Here is a 23,133-nt window from a genome sequence, read left to right on the forward strand (position 1 = left end):
ACATCAAGGTGCTCGCTCACCCCAAATGTTACGGTACTCGTTTTCTGTATCTTCACTTGTGCCTCACCCGAGTCCATGAGGGCACAGGGGCCTTGATTCCCCACTGTCACACGGAGCCCCAGATGTTCCATGACCATGCTGCTGGCAGGTTTCTAATCCTGCAAGCTGTGACTATGGCGGCTCACCTTCTTATCTGGCATGGTCTCCTCCTCACCGCAGGCAATCTTCTCTAGAAAAAGGTCTGTTTTCTGGGATCTAATGTGATCCGGGTTTTTCTGTCTTTATTACAGACTGTGGCTATATTTTTCTAGTTAATTTTCCACACACCATGAGAGGCGTATGAAAGAACGGGTTCTATTGAAATGGGGTCTGGGTTTCTCCCAGTTTGCTCTCCCAATCCTCTCCTCATTCCTCCCCACTCAACTTCCTTTTTGTGTCCTATCCCTTCCCCCACACACACCATGCAATGTTTTCTCTCTCTCAAAAATGAAGTAAACAAAATATAAGGATATTTAAAATAAACAAAAAACCACTACGATGAAAAATGCCAAACAAAACAAAAGGAAACAAAAAGCCCAGTTGGCACTGGCTCTGCCATAGGGATCTCTAACATAGGAGATAGCAGTGAGTGCTGTTTCTTCGTTTTAGCACCCTGCAGACAGATTTCCTCTGAAGTCAGAGAGGACACAAGTTTTATGGCTGAATAGAGGAAGAAATGGAGATATCTTCACAATAGTAACCAACCTTAAAAACTGAGTTCAGAGGCAGAAATGTACAGGGTCTTTGATCACAGCACTAGGAAGGGAGAGGTAGGCAGATGTTAGATCTCTTAAGTTCAAGGCCAGCATGGTCTACAAAGAGTTCCAGGACAGCCAGTGCTCCACAGAGAAACCCTGTCTTGAAAAATCAAAATAAATAAATGAATAAATAAATAAAATAATAACTAAAAGGAGACAGAAATGTGTTTAGCAGGAGGAAGGCAGCTAGAGACACAACCATGCCACGGTAGTGTGTGGTTGAGTACATCCCAAAAGTTCTCCTCTGATATCCCAACGCATGAAGGGACAACTGGGTGAGCCTGTCAGAATCTGCCCCAGGTGACTCAGAGGCTGGCGGATGGTAGGAGGGGTTGGTCTCATCTGACAGTGTTGGCTATGACCTCCTGGTTTTCTCCCATATGAGCCACTTTTGGAAAGCAGAGAGATGTTTAGAGATGAACTCGCACATTCTAGTTGAATATCACGTCACTTTTACATGTAAAATTAGAAATGGCAAGAAATACCTTTAACACAAACAGGTGGTTGTTCTATTTAAATGGAGTCTGAGCACTTCCTCATCCAGAGAACCTTTCATGTCTTGTTTGCTCTGTAGACAACCCCCAAGCAGGTGGGGTGTTCATTGAGTTCACCTGCTTGAGCAGTTGTGTAATTTTGGCAGCTGCCACTGCTTTGCCATCTGTGCCAAGGAAACTCAGAGCCAAGAGTGTCTGCCAGGAGGAGTCAAAACACTGCTGACAACGAGGACTTGGATTTGCTACAGATGGAGGCGTTCCAGCCCTCCAAATCAGCCAACTCCATTGTTAGGGGAGTGTGATAAACGGCTGAGTGCATCTGCCCTTGTGAGCTGTCAAAGATCCAACAGGGTAACGAATGACAGGAAGCCAGGCTTCTGCCGTAAGTCTGGGTAGGATATATGAGTGTTCCTCTGAAGCCTGAAAACAAGGCGAAGTTTACAAGAACCATTTTTTCAGGGAATTTTTCCTTTCTGGGCAGAGGTCATAGTCCTTCCATTGGGTTGGATAACACAGGTATGTGGAGACCTACCAGGGAGAAAGGCCGCGCTGTGAGATTCCAGGAAGGGTACACCACAAGGCCAGCTGCTTGAAGCATGCTTGAGGGATCGAGACGAAGAGCACTATATATATATTTTAAAACATTTCTTTTATCTTCTCTGAACTATATAAAATATATAGCTAGCCTTATTATAAATCATAACATTACATATATAGTAATGGGTCATTTAAGGCAACAAAACCTGAATTTCCTGATGTTTCAGAAAAAGACATTTTATCACCAGAGTTTCAAGATGCTTTGACAAAAACATATAAGAAGTATTTATATACAAGCAAAAATAAAGCAAAGAATTGCCTGTAATCCTAACGTACAGCCATAGACACTTAATTTTGGTTATTACTTTTCCTTTTCCTATTTCCCGTTTTTCTGCTTTCCTTTCCTTTTTCTTTTTTAATTATTACTTCCCCACTTCAGAGCGTGCTTTAGCACATGTGTATGGTTGGGATCAGTGTGAAGGATTTCCAGGGCATTAACTCTGTCGTCTTTTCCGAGTCCATGGCTTTTACAGCCTTTCTGTGTTAGTGGTTTGAGGGACTGCTCTTCTGAAATACCTTCTTCCCCTCAGTCCTAAAACTTTGCACTGTCTAGATTTTTCCTTTTTTTCATTGATCCTTGCTTTTTATTGTTTAAAGAGGGATTTTTGTTTGTTTTTGTTTTTTGGGTTTTTTTTTTTTTGTTTTTGTTTCTGTTTTTGGAAATAGTTTGGCTTTAGGTGCATGGCTGGGCTTTCTTTTCTTTTCTTTTTTTTAAAATTTATTTTACTGGTTATTTTATTTATTTACATTTTAAATGTTATCCCCCTTCCTGGTTTCCCCTCTGCAAACCCCCTATTCCCTCTGCCCTGCTTCTATGAGGTGCTCCCGCCTCACCACCGTAGCATTCTCCTATGCTGGGGCATGGAGCCTCCACAGGACCAAGGTCCTCCCCTCCCATTGATGCCAGATAAGTTCATCCTCTGCTACATATGCAGCTGGAGCCATGAGTCCCTCCATGTGTACTCTTTGGTTGATGGTTTAGTACCTGAGAGTTGGGAGGGGAAAGGGTCTGGTTGGTTGATATTGTTGCACTTCCTATGGGGTTGCAAACCCCTTCAAACTTCTTTCAGTCCTTTCCTTAACTCCTCCATTGGGGTTCCTGTGCTCAGTCTGATGGTTAGCTGGGCTTTCTTAAATCCTACCCCAAAGTCCAGTCTTTAGACTTCTTGGACCACTTTGAACTCTCTTGTAGTTTTGTGATTGTACATATCAGCCGCCTATGGACAACTTCCAAATGTGGGTCTCTTACAGTATTTTCCTTCCGAATTCTGGACTCACAGCTCTCTAGATTCACTTAATATTTTTGGCATCTCACGTATCCAAAATAGAACCTGTAGACCCCATCAAAACTTTCTCAGTATAAGAAAGTACCTTGCTATCTTATCAAACACAGTAACCAACTCTGCTTGCTAAGCCCCGGACTTTGCTCTTACTCTCACCTTTCTTTCACCCCCCACATCTAAATCATCACCTGTCTCTCAAAATATATCCAGACTATCTCTATTCTGTCTCCCACGACCACATGAACTTCTGCCTAGATCACAAGAGGCCCTGGAAGCACCTGCCCACTTTTGCCTTGGGCATCTTTCAGATTGCATTCACCTTCTAAAGGTAACGTTGGATGGACTGTTCATCTCAGAATACTCAGGCAGTCTCTCATATCACACAGACTGAAGCACATGGCCTGAGAGTCTGATTGTCGAGTCTCAGTTCTGCTTCTGACTATAGCTGTGTGATCTGGGCAAGATCCTTAACTTTCAGTATCTGTACATTCTCATAGGTGAATTGGGAAAAAAAAACTAAAAAGGATTGTAATGGCTTTATCATACTTGCTGTAAGAATATTTATATCAAGCTTACAAGTAATTGCATATAGTAAACACTGAAAAGATTATAAAATGACAAGATAAGCATTTCAGGCTAGGAACAAAGACTTTCTCATCAATTCTGCATTTCAAAACCATGACACCAGAAGTGTTGGCTATAAGAACTTATAGGTACTCCAAATATCTCTGAAAGCAAAAGACACACACACACACACACACACACACACACACACACACATACTACACACACACACACACACACACACACACACACACACACATGCACAACACAACTTTTTTGATAAACCAAACTTAAACCAATAAACTCTGGTTATTCTGTATTCTGTTTATTCTGAGTTAAGTGTTGGAATGGATTTTATACCTGGATTTACATTCTCAAGCATTGTGGCACTCCCTAAGAATCCATGATCCTTAGATGCATGTAGGTATAAATCCACTTTTTTAATCGGCAAATTTTAATGTATAAAATAGATGTGATTTTTTTTGAAATAAAAATATTTACTATATAGAGTTCATGGGGGAACGGCTGGCTGAGGACAGATTGTTGACAATAATTTGAAGGATACACTTTACACGCAGTTTTAATTTTTTTAACTGTATTAGTTCCTTATCTCTTGTGTAACAAATCACCACAAGCATGGCTTTAATAACATACTCAGCATCAACAAGACAGGTTAGCAAGTAAAAGCATTTGACACCAAACCTAACAACACAAGTTCAATTCTTGGGATCCATATAATGGAGCGGGGAGAACTCACTCCAGGAAGTTGTCCTCTGCCCTTCACCATGGTGCATGCACATGTGCACACACTAAATCAGTGTGAAGGATCAGCATGCCCTAGGTGCAGTCCTCAGTTTCAGAGGTCAGAATCCTGAAATGGGTTTAGCAAAGGACATGTTCTCTTGTGCTAAGTTGGGTGTTTGCTCCCTGTCCCTCCCCTCTCCTTCTGCTCTCCCCTGCCCCCCATGTCCCACCACTACTCCTCCTCCATTACCCTTAAAAATAGGGTAGGCCTCCCATGGGTGGCAACCAGCCCTGGCATATCACATTGCAGTAAGACTAGTTATCCTCTCTCTCTTATGGTCAGACAAGGCTACTCAACAGAAGGAAAGGGTCCTAAAAGCTGTCAAAGACAGCTCCTTCCCCCACTGTTAAAAGTCCTACAAGAAGACCAAGCTACACAACTGTAATATATGTGCAGAGGCCCTAGGTCATATACAGGCTCCCTGATTGGTGGTTCAGTCTCTCTGAGCCACATATGAGCCCAGGTTAGATGATTCTGTGGGTTTTCTTGTGGAGTCCTTGACCCCTTGGGCTTCTACAATCTTTCCTCCTCATCTTCCATAGGATTCTCCAAGCTCTGTTTGGTTGTGGGTCTCTTCATCTGTTTTTAAGAGTTGCTGGCTGACACCTCTCTGATAACAATTGGGCTAGGTACCAAACTATGAATATAGCAGAACATCATTGGGAATCATTTCATTGATTATTTTTTCAATAGTGATTAGTTCTATCCAAGGTCTCTGGGCTTCCAGACTCTGGTTCCTGGCCATCCAGCCAGTGTCAGGTGTGGGCTCCCTCACCTGGGCATAGGTCTCAAGATGGACCAGTTATTGGTTGGCCACTCCCACAGTCTCTGCTCTACATTTACCCCAGCAAGTTGTAGGCCAAAGGTTTTGTGACTAGGCTGGTGACCCAATATCTCTGTAAGACCCCCAGCCCTCAGTTAGGGGAAGTTACTTTGAGAAGCCCCCAAGTGAGACGCTGAGACACAGACTGATGGAAAAGCAAGAGGTTTATTTTCTGGTGCATCGGGATTGACCCTCAATTAGTCCCTTGAATCAAGTGACTAGAACGTGACCCCAAATGGCTATTACAAGCAGTTTTTACACTTTTTAGGGGCAGAGGTTATATCAGCAAGGTTACAGTTCAAACTTATTGGCTAAGCATATTGATCTTTTTTTCTCTCCCCCCACCCCAGCATACTGATCTTTAAATCTATTGGCTAGCAAGCATGGGCAGATCATGACATGCATTTGAACTCTATCTGGGACTTTCCAGAGGGTCAGGTGACTATCAGCCAGTACATTCCGAGAACTGTGGGTGGAGAATGGAACTTGGCCTAGCCTTGACCTGAGGCAGGTGGGTTAAGACTGGTGAAAGCCTCTAAGGTCCTTCATCTCCACTGGAAGTCTTGCCTGGTTACAAGAGATGGCCAGTTCAGGCTCCATATCCCCCACTGCTAGGAGTCTTAGCTAGGGTCACCGTCATTGATTCCTGGGGGTTACCATTGTATTAGATTTCTAGCTTATCACCACCACCCCAATTCCAGTTGTTTAACCCCCTCATCCTTCCCCCACCTGATCCTTCGTGTTCCCATCTCTACCCCACTCCATGTAGACCCCTCCTGCCAGCCACCTCCTGAGATGTCTATTCTATTTCTCCACAGTGATATTCATGTGTGCTCCCTTGAGCCCTCTCTTTTACTCAGTTTCTCTGGTTTTGGGATTGTAAAATGGTTGTCCTTTACTTTTCACTAATATCCACTTACGAGTACAAACCATGTTTGTCTGTCTGGGTCTAGGTTACCTTACTCAGGATGATTTTTTTTCTAGTTCTATCCATTGTTCTATCTCATTGTTTTTAACAGCTGTAAATTAACATGTAAATATAATTAACATTGTGTAAATGTACCACATTTTCTTTATTCATTCTTCTATTGAGGGATGTCTAAGTCATTTCCAGTTTTTGGCTATTACGTAAAAAGCTGCTACAAGAATAGCTGAGCAAGCGTCCTTGTGGTATGATGAAGTGTCATTTGACTATATGCCCAGGTATCACTGGGTCCTGAGGTAGAACTATTCCCAGTTTTGTTTTGTTTTTTTTTTTTTTTTTTTTTTTTTTTTTTTTTTTTTTTTTGCAAAACTACTGTATAGATTTCCAAAGTGACTGTACAAGTTTTCAGTCTCAGCAGTAATGGAGGAGAATTGCTCTTGCTCCACATCCCATGCTCGATAGCATCATCTGTCACTTCTGTTTTGATTTTAGCCATGTGACAGTTATATGATGGAACCTGAGTTGTTTTGATTTGTAGTTCCCTGATGACGACAACATGATGATGTTGAACATTTCTTCAAATGCTTCCTGGCCATCTCAGATTTCACTGTTGACAGTCCTCTGTCTATCTCTGTACCCCACTTTTTAGTAGGGTCATTTGGGTTTTTTTTTTGTTTGTTTGTTTTTGGTTTTTTGAAGTCTAGATTCTTAAGTTCTTCATATATTTTGGATATCAGCCCTCTGTCAGATGTGGGGCGGATGAAGATCTTTTCCTAATCTGTCAGCCGCTGTTTTGTCTCTTTGAAGGTGTTCTTTGCTTTACAGAAGCTTTTCAGTTTCATGAGGTCTCATTCATTAGATTTGAATCTTAGCGCCTACATGATTTGTGTTCTGTGTAGGAAATTGTCTCCTGTGCTGTACTCAAGGTCGTTTTCCACTTTCTTGTCTCTCAGGTTTAGTGTATCTGGTTTTATGTTGAGGTTTGTTATCCACTTGGACTTGAATTTTGTGCAGTGATGAATATGGATCTTATGCAGACATCCAGTTAGACCAGCACCATTTGTTGAAGATGCTTTCTTCTTTAATTGTATATTTTTTGCTTTTTGTTTTTGGTAAAAAATCAATGTCCATAGACATGTGGATTTATTTCTGTTTCTTTAATTTGATTCCATTGATCAACTTGCTTATTGTTATGTCAGTATCATGCAGTTTTTATTACTGTTACTCTGTAGTGAAGCTTACGCTTGGGGAGGGTGATACTTCCAGAAGTACTTTTAAAGTACAGAATTGTTTTAGTTGAGTTTCTTGTTTTTCCATGTGAAGTTGCGTATTGTTCTTTCAAGGTCTGTAAAGAAGTGTGTTGGAATTTTGATGGGGAAGTACTGAATCTGTAGATTGCTTTTGGTAAGATGACCATTTTCACTATTTAATCCTGCCTATCCATGAGCAAGAGAGATCTTTCCATCTTCTGATATCTTTTTTCAATTTCTTTCTTCAAAAGACTTGAAGTTCTTGTCATACATGTTTTTCACTTGTTTGGTTAGAGTTATACCAAGATATGTTACATGAAGTTATTCTGAAAGGTGTTGTTTTTCTGGTTTCTTTCTGAGCCTATTTATCTTTTGTGTATAGAGGGGCTACTGAGAGTGTTTATCAGTTGCAGGAGCTCCTTGATAGAATGTCTGGGGTTGATTATGTATACTATCATATCATCTGCAAATAGTGAAACTTTGATTTTTTTCTCTCCAATTTGTATCTCTGACATCTCCTTTAGTTCTTTTTTATTGTTCTGGCTAAAACTTAAACATATTATATTGAAGAGATTTGGATAGAGTGGACAGTCTTGTCCCTAGTTTTAGTGGATTTTTTTTGTTTTTTTTTTTTAATTTAATATAATGTTGGATGTCAGCTTGCTGTATCCTGCCATTATTATATTTAGGTACGTCCTTTTTATCCCTGAGCTCTCCCCAACTTTTATCATAAAGGACTGTTAGATTTTTGTCTTAGTTAGGTTTACTGCTGTGAACAGAGACCATGACCAAGGCAAGTCTTATAAGGACAACATTTAATTGAGGCTGGCTTACAGGTTTAGAGGTTCATTATAGTCAAGGTGGGATCAGGGCAGCATCCAGGAAGGTGTGGTACAGAAGGAGTGAGAGTTCTACATACTAGCTTCCAGGCATCTAGGATGAGGGTCTTGAAGCCCACACCCACAGTGACACGCCTACTCCAACAGGGTCACACCTTCAAATAATGCCAATCCCTGGGCTCAGCATATACACACCATCACAATTCTGTTCAAGGCTTTTTCTGTATCTGAGATTATCATTTTTTTCTTTCAGTTTCTTTACAAGGTGGATTACATTGACAGGTTTTCATATGTTAATCTATTTCTGAATCTCTGGAATGAAGGCTACTTGGTCATGATGGTTTTGATGTGTATTTAGCTTCAATTTGCAACTATTTTATTGAGTACTTTAATAGGTATGATTTTTTTTCAGTTAGCTTTACAAGTTGGCTTTAAAGATATATGATGCTCTTCTGTTTTGCATATAGGCTTTTATTACAACAATGTAGTGACACATTCTGTTTGAATCAGTACAGTGCCTATGCACATCCAGAATGGCCTCAGAAGGGAGAACAGTAATGTGGGATTTTAACTGAGAGTCATACAATTGACTTTTTTTAAGTAAAAGAAAGTGAAGGCTCAATTTTGAACATGGCTTTATTCATTTGAATTGTTTCTTGAGGGAAGTGAGAGAAATGGTTACTGGCTAGGAGGCTGCATGGCTGACTCATGAAATCCACTACACAGGTTGCTTTTTATAGCTGAGTACACTTAAGAGCAATCCAAGACATCTCACCCAACACAGAACACAGATGATACCCTCAGGATGAGCTTTACACTCCCCATGGAAAGGAAGGCATGCCTTATATCCACAATTGTAGATTGCAGACTATTGGAAGTAGAAAGAGCCCTGTGGAAAGAAGTCAAATGCATACTTGGAAGCAAATGAAATGTGAATTCATTTGGAAACATAAAGGACATGCAGGGGACTATGAAGTAACCCTAATGTTTGCTCATGATAGGATAAATTTAAGAGTATTTTTTATACTTTAACTTTGAGAACATGTAACAAGAAGTTCTGCCATTCTAGGTAGCTTTAGAGGTTCTAAATGGAATTTTAGTGTAAACTAGATTTCATAAATAGCTCCATGTCTTGGGAAAGACTACAATCATATTCATGTGCCAATAGTAGGATATGTCAGTTACAACCTGTATTCCCTTAGTGAGAATTCCTTTGAGGATGTGGAGGAAGAAACAATATAATTCTTCACATTGGGACCAAATGGCATCATTTAATGAGAACTTATATTTTTAGGAAACGTACCATCCATTGAATGTATACAAATAAAGGATGTACAAGTGAATACTGACTTTATAAAATATTGTTGTAATTTTTGATAGACTTTTCTCCTTGCTTTTAATTTGTAAAAGAAAATTAGCCCTGCGACACCATCCGGACAAGAATCCAGATGATCCATCTGCTGCTGAGAAGTTTAAAGAAATCAACAATGCCCACACAATCCTCACTGACAACTCAAAGAGAAACATATACGACAAGTATGGATCATTGGGACTCTACGTGGCCGAGCAATTTGGAGATGAAAACGTTAACACATACTTCATGCTGTCAAGCTGGTGGGCAAAGGTAAATCACTTTTTTTTCCTCAAAAGCAATTTCCTGGAAAATCATGGTATTATTCATCCTGTTAGACCTTATCTCAAAGACCAACTTTCCTTCTATTAAACTCTTGTAAATAAAATGAGACATCACTTCCACTGAAAGCTGTTATTTGAAGACCATTTTCCTTTAGCCCATTAATTTATTATGAAATTCAACATGACTTAACAGACTTCTAGACATTAATAATATTTGAGTATGGAGCTTCAGGTTAATTCTGACTGCTCCCTTCTTCCCCCCGTGGTGACTAATTAAGAACTGACTCATTTCTCAAAACCAAAAATAATTTATTAGTGTGACAACTATTTAATAAATTATTATAAGACAAATTTAGCCATGTACTTTACTATCTATAGCATAGGCTACCTCAGCAAAGGCAATACCTGGGAGAATGAGTGGTAATTATGTTACAGGCTCAGCTGGAGCCTGCCTTGTGGTGACAGAGAAGAAAATGAGGGAAAGGTGAGAATTAAGCAGTTCTGACAAGACAAGAGATTGATAGCTACCTGGTTAAGAAAAAGACAATATGTTTAAAGACTTAGCAAATCAGAATTGTAATGGTAATTCTGTTTCTTTTCCTAGAAATCCATAATATATGTACATTTCGTGGTGGTTTTATATTTTTATAAATTTTAATGTTCTTTCTGATAAAAGCAATAGTTTTACATATAGTACATTGTTCTATACTATTGTAACATAGAATTCTATGCATATTACAATATGTATATTGTATGTATATGCATATGTAATAGTACATATGCATAGTATATATGTAATATACACATTTGTATGTAATGTATATTACATATTGAACAGATGTGTATTCCATTAATATATTTTGTGGGCAGTTGACAATCATGTAAGTTGTGGTAAATACTAAGTTAAGAGAAATACATCCTCTTTAGAAAAGGCAAGATTCATATTGAGTAGAACTTTGATTGCTGTTTTTTCCCACTTAACCTCCCTTTATTGAAGAATTTGATAGGCAAGAGGATATACTTTCATAGCTAAGCATAGAGAGACAGTCTGAATCACAAATCCCCACTTGTCTTCTTCTAACTATCTTAGATACCCACTCACCTTTCTTTGTGGAAAACTTGGGAGAAAGAGATGGTGCTGAGTGAATTTTGACTATGTGGCAAGAAGGTACATTCTGACCATGGAATCAATGAGGGAAAACTAGCATTCACACAACAAAGTGGGCTTTTGTGGAGTTGCATGGGAATCTGCCTTCCAGATATGACACTATTCCCTTGAGAAGAAACATCTGCCGTCCAGATAATCATACCTGTTTAACTGATATTGTAGTTTGTCTAAAGATGAGAATACATTTTCTTGTTCAGGAAGCTGAAGAAACTGATCAAAATTCCTGTAGACAAGCCTCATTCACACAGTAGCAAAGAGATACAACACATAGCAATTACAGGCATATTCCTTACAAAGAAGTATATGTTCCTTTTCTGCTGTAGGAACGCTCAGGTGCATAGTGCTCACCTAAGTGGCATTAAATATGTTCTGTATAAATGAAACAATGTACCATCAAAAAGTACATTAAAAATACAAGTACCTGCTTGGAACTAATAGTTACTAATATTACTGTAGCATATATGGTAAGGACAAAGTAAGTTTTTTTTTTTCAAAAAGGGATTTCTTTGGAGAAAGAAACAAAAATGGGGATGAAAAGGAGATTTTCAGAAAACAATATGGCAGTTGTACAGTTCAAAGAAAGTAGGTAAATATAGACGAAGAAGAGCTGAGGTCTTTGAGGGCCACGGCTGGGAAATGTGCGCAGGGAAGGCTTAGAGGCAAGTGGGAGTTTTAAATTTTCCTAAAATGATGAAATCATACAACACACATATAGCAAAGAGACCATAAGTGGGTGTAACCAAAGGTCCTCCACTGTAAGTCATCCTGAAACTCCATCCCCATTCCTGGAGTCAGAATGAGTAGATGACATCTTGACAAGGAGGGGAGGCAAGGGGAGGGTGTCAAGCCTGACTTCTTCTTAGGTCACTGAAAAAGTGTATACATACACATGTGATCTTTATCCATTGTCCCACACCTAGTCACTGACTATATAAAGTCTGCATTAAATTTTAAGATGTACAAACTTCATTTATTATAATAAATTTGATTTTGTTCAGTTGCCAAAATATTGATTTCTTGGAATTTCAGATTGGGGAAGTCAAGAGAAAATGTTTTCTGTTTAATGAACGAGTCATTTGTGCTTATAGGGTAATCTTGGTACCATTTCCTGGGAGGAACAAACCATTTGTTTGCCTATTATTTTGTACACTCATAAATTCAGTAGGAACTAGATGTCTGCAACATGTCAGGTACTAATCCCCCAGGGACATGGGGTAGAGGATGACTAATGATTGTAGCCTATAAGAGACCCTGTCAAGCAATCTGTGCTCTATACTGTCAGCAAGAAGGGATTAGAGATCTTAGTTGGTATGGCATACAGTTAGGATACAAAGGATAGGCAGCCATTTTGGAATGGGAACAGGAAAGACGACATAAAGGTGTTTTTTGAGGTGATCTTAGACAACAGGTGGGTATAAACTGAACAATCGTCAGGGATGTTTGTCCATGCAAATCCACATGAAGAGTCAAGCTGTATGGCAGGAACAGGGTTGTGCTAGTGCTGAGAAAGTTGGCAGTAGGCGTGCTGCATATGCTCAGGGAAACAAGGGTTGCATATAGTTCACACCAGCAGGATCAGAGGCAGAATGGCCAAGAGGAGGGCCAATGAAGGGTCCACACCAGAGATAGGAACAGGATCTGCAAAGCTCTCTGACTCAGATAGAGAAGAGAGGGAAGATATAGGGATCTTTTGGAGAGATTGCACAATACCAGATTACTAACAGGTACTTACATGTGGCAGGGAAGGCAGCTCTTCTGTGGGGTGAGAATTTACTTTCATTGAACAAGTAGGCATGGTGAGCTCACTTGACTAGCAAACATCCTATCCAGTGCTGGTCTGGTTCTTTGTTTGTAGCACTCAAAATAGCCTAAGAAAAAGAATATTCCAAATTGTGTTACTCGTTATTTCATCTAGATCTAGATTTGTAAATAATTTACAAATATTTATGAGAAAAAGTTATTTCAAAAAATTTTAAGAGACAATTTACATGGGGGTAAGGATAGGAGTGAGCATGTGGCATGCGGGGGCATACTCCTCTGAAGTATGTAGTTACAACTTTATGTCTGGGGCCATTTTGCCCTCCCAACCCACATGCCAGTGACTCAGACTTCACTTGGCCTCTGTTTATCCTAGACCCTGTTCATCATCATTGGCCTCTTGACCGGCTGCTATTTTTGCTGCTGCCTATGCTGCTGCTGCAACTGTTGTTGTGGACATTGTCGGCCCAAGACATCGACACCAGAAGAGGAGTTCTATGTGTCACCAGAGGACCTTGAGGAGCAGATCAGAACTGATATGGAGAAAGGTAGGGTGAGATGAGGGTAAAGGTACTAGGCATCATTACCTCTGGCTAGGTACCAGGTCTTACCAAAGTAAAATGATAACCACACAGAGCCAGCCTCTCCTCCAGACTACCAGCTTTGGTGGGCAGTTTGGGAGAAGGCAAAGGGCACTTATCTTGACTAAACATAAAGTCGAGATTTAACATTAATAGAGAGAAATTATGAAATGCCCATGATAATGTTAAATATCATTATGACAGAGTTTGCTATCTCTTTATAAGAGAAATGGGCTCTGGCTTCAGGGAAGTTAAGAGTGCCGAGGGACAGAGAGCCAAGGTAGAAGTTTCTCCCAGAAGATACACTCCAGTCTTAGAGATCTCCATTGAATTACAAGAGGCTGACAGCCAACTGTGGCTTTTCTTCCTTTGTATTATTGTGTGATGATTGGGAGTGGAGCAGGGAGTGGAGCCTTCCTCTGTAGCTTCTTGGCCCACATGCACACTTAAAGACAGCCATAAAGCAGCATGGAGGACAAATTGCTCGTCCAGCCACTTCTGCCTGTCCATCTGGGTGCACACATCTCTGTGTTACATTGCTTCATTCTTCAAGCTTATTCTACCCAGAAATAAAAAAGAAAAAATGTAAAACCAAAATTCTCAGAGTTCAAACTACCAGAGATAGTTTATGATCTTTAGACAATGTCTTTGTTTAAACAAACCGGGATCACACCTGCCATTATCCTGGTATTAGAAACAATTCTCACTGTCCTTTTCTCCTGTGGAGTACATTATTACCTTGGGTTTCAGACTTTATCACTAATCCCACTCCCAACTCCCCATCAAACAGCTAAAAGACTATGGGAATCAGGGCGGTGTTATTCTCTTGTTCTCTGGTCATACTCAAACAGCACCAAGAATTATGTAAAGGCTTCTGTATGCCTTTTATTTCTATCAGATGTGAACCTAATAATATCTCGTGTGAATGAACCATTCAGATTCCAGCAAAAGGGTGTGTTTAATCATGTGACTAGTACTGAATTCCAGATTCTCAGAATTGGGAGATCAGAGAAGGCAGATGTTTTACTTTGTTTTGTTTTATTGTTTTCCCCCCTTTCTACAAACTGTAATGTCTTGCTATGGGCATGGTTACCTAGCAACTAGAAGTATTTCTGGACATACCTTATTACTGATATTGGAACCAAACTGCAGGATAATGGTGAAATTATTGTACCTTGAAAGTATTGTGCATTTCCTTTGCATTATTTTGTATAGAAAGTAATAAATATCGAATATTTTAATGAAGGCATACAGAAGGAACAGGCAAATAATATCATTAACACACGAGTTAAGCAGCACTAATTATAAGGAAAGGCCTTCTCATTAGGCAAAGGTGGATGTCTGCACCATAACTTGCTCACGAGTAACCATTCCTGGGCACAGTCTCATAAGATTTGTGAAGGAGGTGCTTAAGAATAAAGAAGAAAATGGCACACTTCATTCTGTGACTACCACTCATATTTCTCTGTGTGTAACTTACCCGAAAAACCAGAACACTGGCCTTAAGTAAGACAGAAACGTCAGTTCATATGAGGAGAGAGATGGAACCCAGGTCTCCTAGGTCCTGCATCCACACTTAATGTGAAGAGCCTCGCTGCCCTTCTTCCTTTAAGTTGGATAAAAGTTGCACCAGGTCATTACAGTAGACCTTGGTGGAAGATCTCTTTTCTGGAACAGAAACTTAGACTAAGTGCCAGATTCTCCCCAGAGCTACTCCCTGCTGGGTGATTGGTGATGGGTCTGTGCTCCTCTGGCTGTTCTGACGTCCAGAACTACCAACTCCATTGCAGAGGTCAGATCGGTAATCTTATACCACTGTTAAAGAATCTGTAACACAAAGAAACAGCTTTTTCTTATTTATAAACATTTTAAAGATTTTATGCTAAGGTGACCCAGGTTTTATGATCCTTGAAATTTATGCAATCTGGGCTAGCCTCTTTACAAGAACAACACATAGTTCTGAACCCCAGTATTTGCTTGAAATAAAAGTAATCATAGCAAATTAATGAGTTAAAAGTGGACAAATATGTCATAGGTATATCACAAAACTTGGGGATGGGGGTGAATCAATCATTTGACCACCTAGTTTGTCTGGGGTGTTATCCTTTGGTTGCATATTCCTTGGTTGCATATCCATGTAACATAAATTTACTATATCATTTTCTGTAGAAAATATAAAACTCCTCCTTGCCTCTACTGTATTCAACAAAAACTTTTATTATTAGTAGTAGTATTATTAGTATTAGTATTAATGAGAATAGTTTCTTCTAACTTTACAGCTCATGTTGACAGTATTGTATGTGACTAGAGATTATTGTCAAATTTGGGAAACCTATGTAAGTTATTTAATACATGTAAGGTGTAAGATTTGGCAGAATTTTCCACAGGCAACTATTTTACTCTGTACATGTCAGGCCATGTTGATGTCACAACACCTGATCCTCCTGGGCTTAGAGCCCAGAGGACACATTTAGATGATGTGTCACAGTCTCTGACATGGATTTTAATGTCCTCCCAGCACATGGCCTGGCATAGGGAGCTGTAGGAGTATGTTTTTTGTAGGAGTATTCTTTAATCCATTCCTATACCTGTATGGTAGCTAGCCACCAACTTGCTGCAAACCAAAAAATTAAGTTCCATTGAACTTAAACAAAACTTATCTTCAATGGCGTTTCTCTTTAACCAAATCTCTTAATAAAATTTTTTGGATCCATTGTCAGAAAGAGATATCATGAAAAAGGTCAATGTGGAAAGAGACAGTGCTTTTTCTGGTTCTGATAAAAATGACTTTTGTTTCAGGTCTATGCAAATGAACTCTTAGAAGGTTCTGTATTGGTAAGGGTCTCTATGACCTAAGTCTCATTAACAGTGCACTGGAACCACCATTGCTCACATACTATCTGATTGTGAGACTCTATGCTTCATTTGTGGTCAGTTGCAATAGTTAGGCTGACATTTATATTCCACTAATTCAGAGACACATGTAACTTACTGACAATTGTAATGCAAATAAGACTGGTAAGGAGGAAAGAACAGACTCTGGGGACTGCACTTTCAGTTTGTGGTCTGAATGAGGGTGGTACTGAATAAATTTCCTAGGAAGGGGAAAGAAGGGAGAGCTAATTGAGGTGTAATAGAACAGTGTGTGGATTAATATGGGAACTGGCGGTTTATAGTAACTACTCATCTAAGTACATATATTTCTGATTATCTTGTGCTTGAAAATTTGACCCATAAATGAAAATTATAGCTGGAAATTTATTCTTTTGTTCATAAATAGTAATTTTAATGAAAGGCGGCATTTCTTTCTCCTGTTACTTCTTTATTCAGAAATGATGAAATATGAAATATAATAAATCTAATATGAGGATATTTTCCATCCAGAATGAAAGCTAACAACTGGTGAACTTTTCCCTCTTATATCTTACTATACCAACCAAAGAGACAACAGAAGTTAACAAGAGTTGGGACTTTATTTCCGCATTCCCCATGGTTGGCTCAGTCATGGTCTTATAAATACACTGTGGCTTCCTGAACTCAGATAGGTCTGTCATGTCTGGAAAATATTGTTTCCCTACAAACTCCACTACTGCTGACTGTCAGAATCTTTCCAACCTCTTTTCAATGATCCGTGGGCCTTGGGGAGGTTGGATCATACTCTAGAACAGTCGTTCCCAAGCTTTTCAATGTTGTAACTCTTTACAGTTCATGTTGGGTCACCCAACAATAAAATTTTTCATGCTGCTGCTTCCTAACTCTAATTTTGCTACTGTTATAAATCATAAAATAAATATCTGTGTTTTCTGATGGTCTTAGGCAACCCCTGTGAAAGGGTTGTTCAGTTCCAAGTAGGTAAAGACCAACAGGTTGAGACTCACTGCTCCAGAAGGTGTGCTTATATCCATATCCACGTAAGAGTCTCACATGCCCTCCATGGGTTGAGAGAAAGAGAGGCACACGTGAAGTCAGGAGGGAAAGGCGGATTGGGGAGAGATTGGAGGGAAGGGAATGCTGGATCTGATTAAAACACATTATATGCATGTATGAAATGCTCAAACAGTTAAAAGCAACTGCAGAAAAGGAAAAGAATAGGAGTTAACTAGAAAAGTATACTTCCCATTGAATTCAGTAATCAACCATTTCAAATTTCAATTTAAAAACAAATTATAAAATGCTATATTTCTTAATTTTTAAAAATCTATATTTGAAACATCAAATTCTTTTTACTAATTGACTCATCTTTTAAACAACAAGTTTGCTGACTTTGACTAGTGTAGAGGGGGTTCTGATGCTTTGCCCCGGAATCCGTGTTTACTGACACTGAAGGTCATTGCCCCCAATTATATTTTTGCTCTATGAATAAAGATGCCAGTAGCAAATGGCTGAGCATGGGGCAGAACACTGAGAGTTGTGTGGGTGGGACACACAGAGAGAATCAGAAGGCTGGGGAAGAGAAGAAGGGACCACAGTAGTGGAGGAGAAAAGCCAACCAGCAATGTGAGTTTCTGGTAAGTGGCCTCTGGCTAAGTCCCTGACTGGACCTGGAGTAGCAGGGGAAGAATTGGGAGGGCCCAGTCAATGAGTAGTCAAAGCATTTCAAGATTAACTGGTGTGTGTGTGTGTGTGTGTGTCTGTGTGTGTGTTAATAGCGGATGTGAGAAAGCTTCGCAGGTGTGCGCATGCTACTTGCCAGGAATTCAAATTGGTGTAGACAAAACTGCACACTACAAACTAGCAGCATCACAAGTCTGATTTCTTTGTGAAGCTCTGTCTTTGCCCATGTTTACTGTGCATGTACTTCAACTTCTTCTGCTGTTTGCTGCTGTTGCATTGATATAGTCTCTGGAGTTGTAAACATGATACAAGTCTGTTCACATGTGGTGGTACTGGGTGGGATTTGCTAGCAGAAGGGAGAGAGTTGCTTGGGTTATTTTTATTTCTTTTTTTTTATTTCTTTTTTTTATTAACTTGAGTATTTCTTATATACATTTCGAGTGTTATTCCCTTTCCCGGTTTCCGGGCAAACATCCCCCTCCCCCCTCCCCTTCCTTATGGGTGTTCCCCTCCCAACCCTCCCCCCATTGCCGCCCTCCCCCCATAGACTAGTTCACTGGGGGTTCAGTCTTAGCAGGACCCAGGGCTTCCCCTTCCACTGGTGCTCTTACTAGGATATTCATTGCTACCTATGAGGTCAGAGTCCAGGGTCAGTCCATGTATAGTCTTTAGGTAGTGGCTTAGTCCCTGGAAGCTCTGGTTGCTTGGCATTGTTGTACTTTTGGGGTCTCGAGCCCCTTCAAGCTCTTCCAGTTCTTTCTCTGATTCCTTCAACAGGGGACCTATTCTCAGTTCAGTGGTTTGCTGCTGGCATTCGCCTCTGTATTTGCTGTATTCTGGCTGTGTCTCTCAGGAGCGATCTACATCCGGCTCCTGTCGGTCTGCACTTCTTTGCTTCATCCATCTTGTCTATTGGGTGGCTGTATATGTATGGGCCACATGTGGGGCAGGCTCTGAATGGGTGTTCCTTCAGTCTCTGTTTTAATCTTTGCCTCTCCCTTCCCTGCCAAGGGTATTCTTTTTCCTCATTTAAAGAAGGAGTGAAGCATTCACATTTTGATCATCCGTCTTGAGTTTCGTTTGTTCTAGGGATCTAGGGTAATTCAAGCATTTGGGCTAATAGCCACTTATCAATGAGTGCATACCATGTATGTCTTTCTGTGATTGGGTTAGCTCACTCAGGATGATATTTTCCAGTTCCAACCATTTTCCTACGAATTTCATAAAGTCGTTGTTTTTGATAGCTGAGTAATATTCCATTGTGTAGATGTATCACATTTTCTGTATCCATTCCTCTGTTGAAGGGCATCTGGGTTCTTTCCAGCTTCTGGCTATTATAAATAAGGCTGCGATGAACATAGTGGAACACGTGTCTCTTTTATATGTTGAGGCATCTTTTGGGTATATGCCCAAGAGAGGTATAGCTGGATCCTCAGGCAGTTCAATGTCCAATTTTCTGAGGAACCTCCAGACTGATTTCCAGAATGGTTTTACCAGTCTGCAATCCCACCAACAATGGAGGAGTGTTCCTCTTTCTCCACATCCTCGCCAGCATCTGCTGTCACCTGAGTTTTTGATCTTAGCCATTCTCACTGGTGTGAGGTGAAATCTCAGCGTTGTTTTGATTTGCATTTCCCTTATGACTAAAGATGTTGAACATTTCTTTAGGTATTTCTCAGCCATTCGGCATTCTTCAGCTGTGAATTCTTTGTTTACCTCTGAACCCCATTTTTTAATAGGGTTATTTGTCTCCCTGCGGTCTAACTTCTTGAGTTCTTTGTATATTTTGGATATAAGGCCTCTATCTGTTGTAGGATTGGTAAAGATCTTTTCCCAATCTGTTGGTTGCCGTTTTGTCCTAACCACAGTGTCCTTTGCCTTACAGAAGCTATGCAGTTTTATGAGATCCCATTTGTCGATTCTTGATCTTAGAGCATAAGCCATTGGTGTTTTGTTCAGGAAATTTTTTCCAGTGCCCATGTGTTCCAGATGCTTCCCTAGTTTTTCTTCTATTAGTTTGAGTGTGTCTGGTTTGATGTGGAGGTCCTTGATCCACTTGGACTTAAGCTTTGTACAGGGTGATAAGCATGGATCGATCTGCATTCTTCTACATGTTGACCTCCAGTTGAACCAGCACCATTTGCTGAAAATGCTATCTTTTTTCCATTGGATGGTTTTGGCTCCTTTGTCAAAAATCAAGTGACCATAGGTGTGTGGGTTCATTTCTGGGTCTTCAATTCTATTCCATTGGTCTATCTGTCTGTCTCTGTACCAATACCATGCAGTTTTTTTATCACTATTGCTCTGTAATACTGCTTGAGTTCAGGGATAGTGATTCCCCCTGAAGTCCTTTTATTGTTGAGGATAGCTTTAGATATCCTGGGTTTTTTGTTATTCCAGATGAATTTGCAAATTGTTCTGTCTAACTCTTTGAAGAATTGGATTGGTATTTTGATGGGGATTGCATTGAATCTGTAGATTGCTTTTGGTAAAATGGCCATTTTTACTATATTAATCCTGCCAATCCATGAGCATGGGAGATCTTTCCATCTTCTGAGGTCTTCTTCAATTTCTTTCCTCAGTGTCTTGAAGTTCTTATTGTACAGATCTTTTACTTGCTTGGTTAAAGTCACACCGAGGTACTTTATATTATTTGGGTCTATTATGAAGGGTGTCGTTTCCCTAATTTCTTTCTCGGCTTGTTTCTCTTTTGTATAGATTAAGGCAACTGATTTATTTGAGCTAATTTTATACCCAGCCACTTTGCTGAAGTTGTTTATCAGCTTCAGTAGTTCTCTGGTGGAACTTTTGGGATCACTTAAATATACTATCATGTCATCTGCAAATAGTGATATTTTGACCTCTTCTTTTCCGATCTGTATCCCCTTGATCTCCTTTTGTTGTCTGATTGCTCTGGCTAGAACTTCAAGAACTATATTGAATAAGTAGGGAGAGAGTGGGCAGCCTTGTCTAGTCCCTGATTTTAGTGGGATTGCTTCAAGTTTCTCTCCATTTAGTTTAATGTTAGCAACTGGTTTGCTGTATATGGCTTTTACTATGTTTAGGTATGGGCCTTGATTCCTATTCTTTCCAGGACTTTTATCATGAAGGGGTGTTGAATTTGTCAAATGCTTTCTCAGCATCTAATGAAATGATCATGTGGTTCTGTTCTTTCAGTTTGTTTATATAATGGATCACGTTGATGGTTTTCCGTATATTAAACCATCCCTGCATGCCTGGGATGAAGCCTACTTGATCATGGTGGATGATTGTTTTGATGTGCTCTTGAATTCGGTTTGCCAGAATTTTATTGAGTATTTTTGCGTCGATATTCATAAGGGAAATTGGTCTGAAGTTCTCTTTCTTTGTTGTGTCTTTGTGTGGTTTAGGTATAAGAGTAATTGTGGCTTCGTAGAAGGAATTCGGTAGGGCTCCATCTGTTTCAATTTTGTGGAATAGTTTGGATAATATTGGTATGAGGTCTTCTATGAAGGTTTGATAGAATTCTGCACTAAACCCGTCTGGACCTGGGCTCTTTTTGGTTGGGAGACCTTTAATGACTGCTTCTATTTCCTTAGGAGTTATGGGGTTGTTTAACTGGTTTATCTATTCCTGATTTAACTTCGATACCTGGTATCTGTCTAGGAGATTGTCCATTTCCTGAAGATTTTCAAATTTTGTTGAATATAGGTTTTTATAGTAAGATCTGATGATTTTTTGAATTTCCTCTGAATCTGTAGTTATGTCTTTCTTTTCATTTCTGATTTTGTTAATTTGGACGCACTCTCTGTGTCCTCTCGTTAGTCTGGCTAAGGGTTTATCTATCTTGTTGATTTTCTCCAAGAACCAACTTTTGGTTCTGTTGATTCTTCCTATGGTCCTTTTTGTTTCTACTTGGTTGATTTCAGCTCTGAGTTTGTTTATTTCCTGCCTTCTACTCCTCCTGTGTGTATTTGCTTCTTTTTGTTCTAGAGCTTTTAGGTGTGCTGTCAAGCTGCTGACATATGCTCTTTCCTGTTTCTTTCTGCAGGCACTCAGCGCTATGAGTTTTCCTCTTAGCACAGCTTTCATTGTGTCCCATAAGTTTGGGTATGTTGTATCTTCATTTTCATTGAATTCTAAAAAGTTTTTAATTTCTTTCTTTATTTCTTCCTTGACCAGGTTATCATTGAGTAGAGCATTGTTCAATTTCCACCTATATGTGGGCATTCTTCCCTTACTGTTATTGAAGACCAGTTTTAGGCCGTGGTGGTCCGATAGCACGCATGGGATTATTTCTATCTTTCTGTACCTGTTGAGGCCCGTTTTTTGACCAAGTATATGGTCAATTTTGGAGAAAGTACCATGAGGAGCTGAGAAGAAGGTATATCCTTTTGCTTTAGGATAGAATGTTCTATAAATATCCGTTAAGTCCATTTGGCTCATGACTTCTCTTAGTCTGTCGACATCACTGTTTAATTTCTGTTTCCATGATCTGTCCATTGATGAGAGTCGGGTGTTGAAATCTCCCACTATTATTGTGTGAGGTGCAATGTGTGTTTTGAGCTTTAGTAAGGTTTCTTTTATGTATGTAGGTGCCCTTGTATTTGGGGCATAGATATTTAGGATTGAGAGTTCATCTTGGTGGATTTTTCCTTTGATGAATATGAAGTGTCCTTCCTTATCTTTTTTGATGACTTTTAGTTGGAAATTGACTTTATTTGATATTAGAATGGCTACTCCAGCTTGCTTCTTCTGACCATTTGCTTGGAAAGTTGTTTTCCAGCCTTTCACTCTGAGGTAGTGTCTGTCTTTGTCTCTGAGGTGTGTTTCCTGTAGGCAGCAGAATGCAGGGTCCTCGTTGCGTATCCAGTTTGTTAATCTATGTCTTTTTATTGGGGAGTTGAGGCCATTGATATTGAGAGATATTAAGGAATAGTGATTATTGTTTCCTGCTATATTCATATTTGGATGTGAGGTTATGTTTGTGTGCTTTCATTCTCTTTGTTTTGTTGCCAAGACGATTAGTTTCTTGCTTCTTCTAGGGTATAGCTTGCCTCCTTATGTTGGGCTTTACCATT

General features: G+C 39.7%; 1 protein-coding gene across 4 annotated transcripts in view; it reads left to right on the forward strand.

Moving 5' to 3' along the window:
- Dnajc5b (DnaJ heat shock protein family (Hsp40) member C5 beta) overlaps positions 1-23,133 on the forward strand; it is a 93,038-nt gene that overhangs the window by 58,582 nt on the left and 11,323 nt on the right. For all 4 annotated transcript variants that reach the window (XM_087630553.1, XM_087630569.1, XM_087630560.1 and 1 more), the window contains 2 exon segments: positions 9,788-10,001; positions 13,315-13,486. In XM_087630553.1, the coding sequence (XP_087486679.1) occupies positions 9,788-10,001; positions 13,315-13,486 (386 nt within the window).

Source organism: Rattus norvegicus, chromosome 2 (genome assembly GCF_021556685.1).
Source record: "Rattus norvegicus strain SHRSP/BbbUtx chromosome 2, alternate assembly SHRSP_T2T, whole genome shotgun sequence".
In the NCBI taxonomy this organism is placed as follows: Eukaryota; Metazoa; Chordata; class Mammalia; order Rodentia; family Muridae; genus Rattus; species Rattus norvegicus.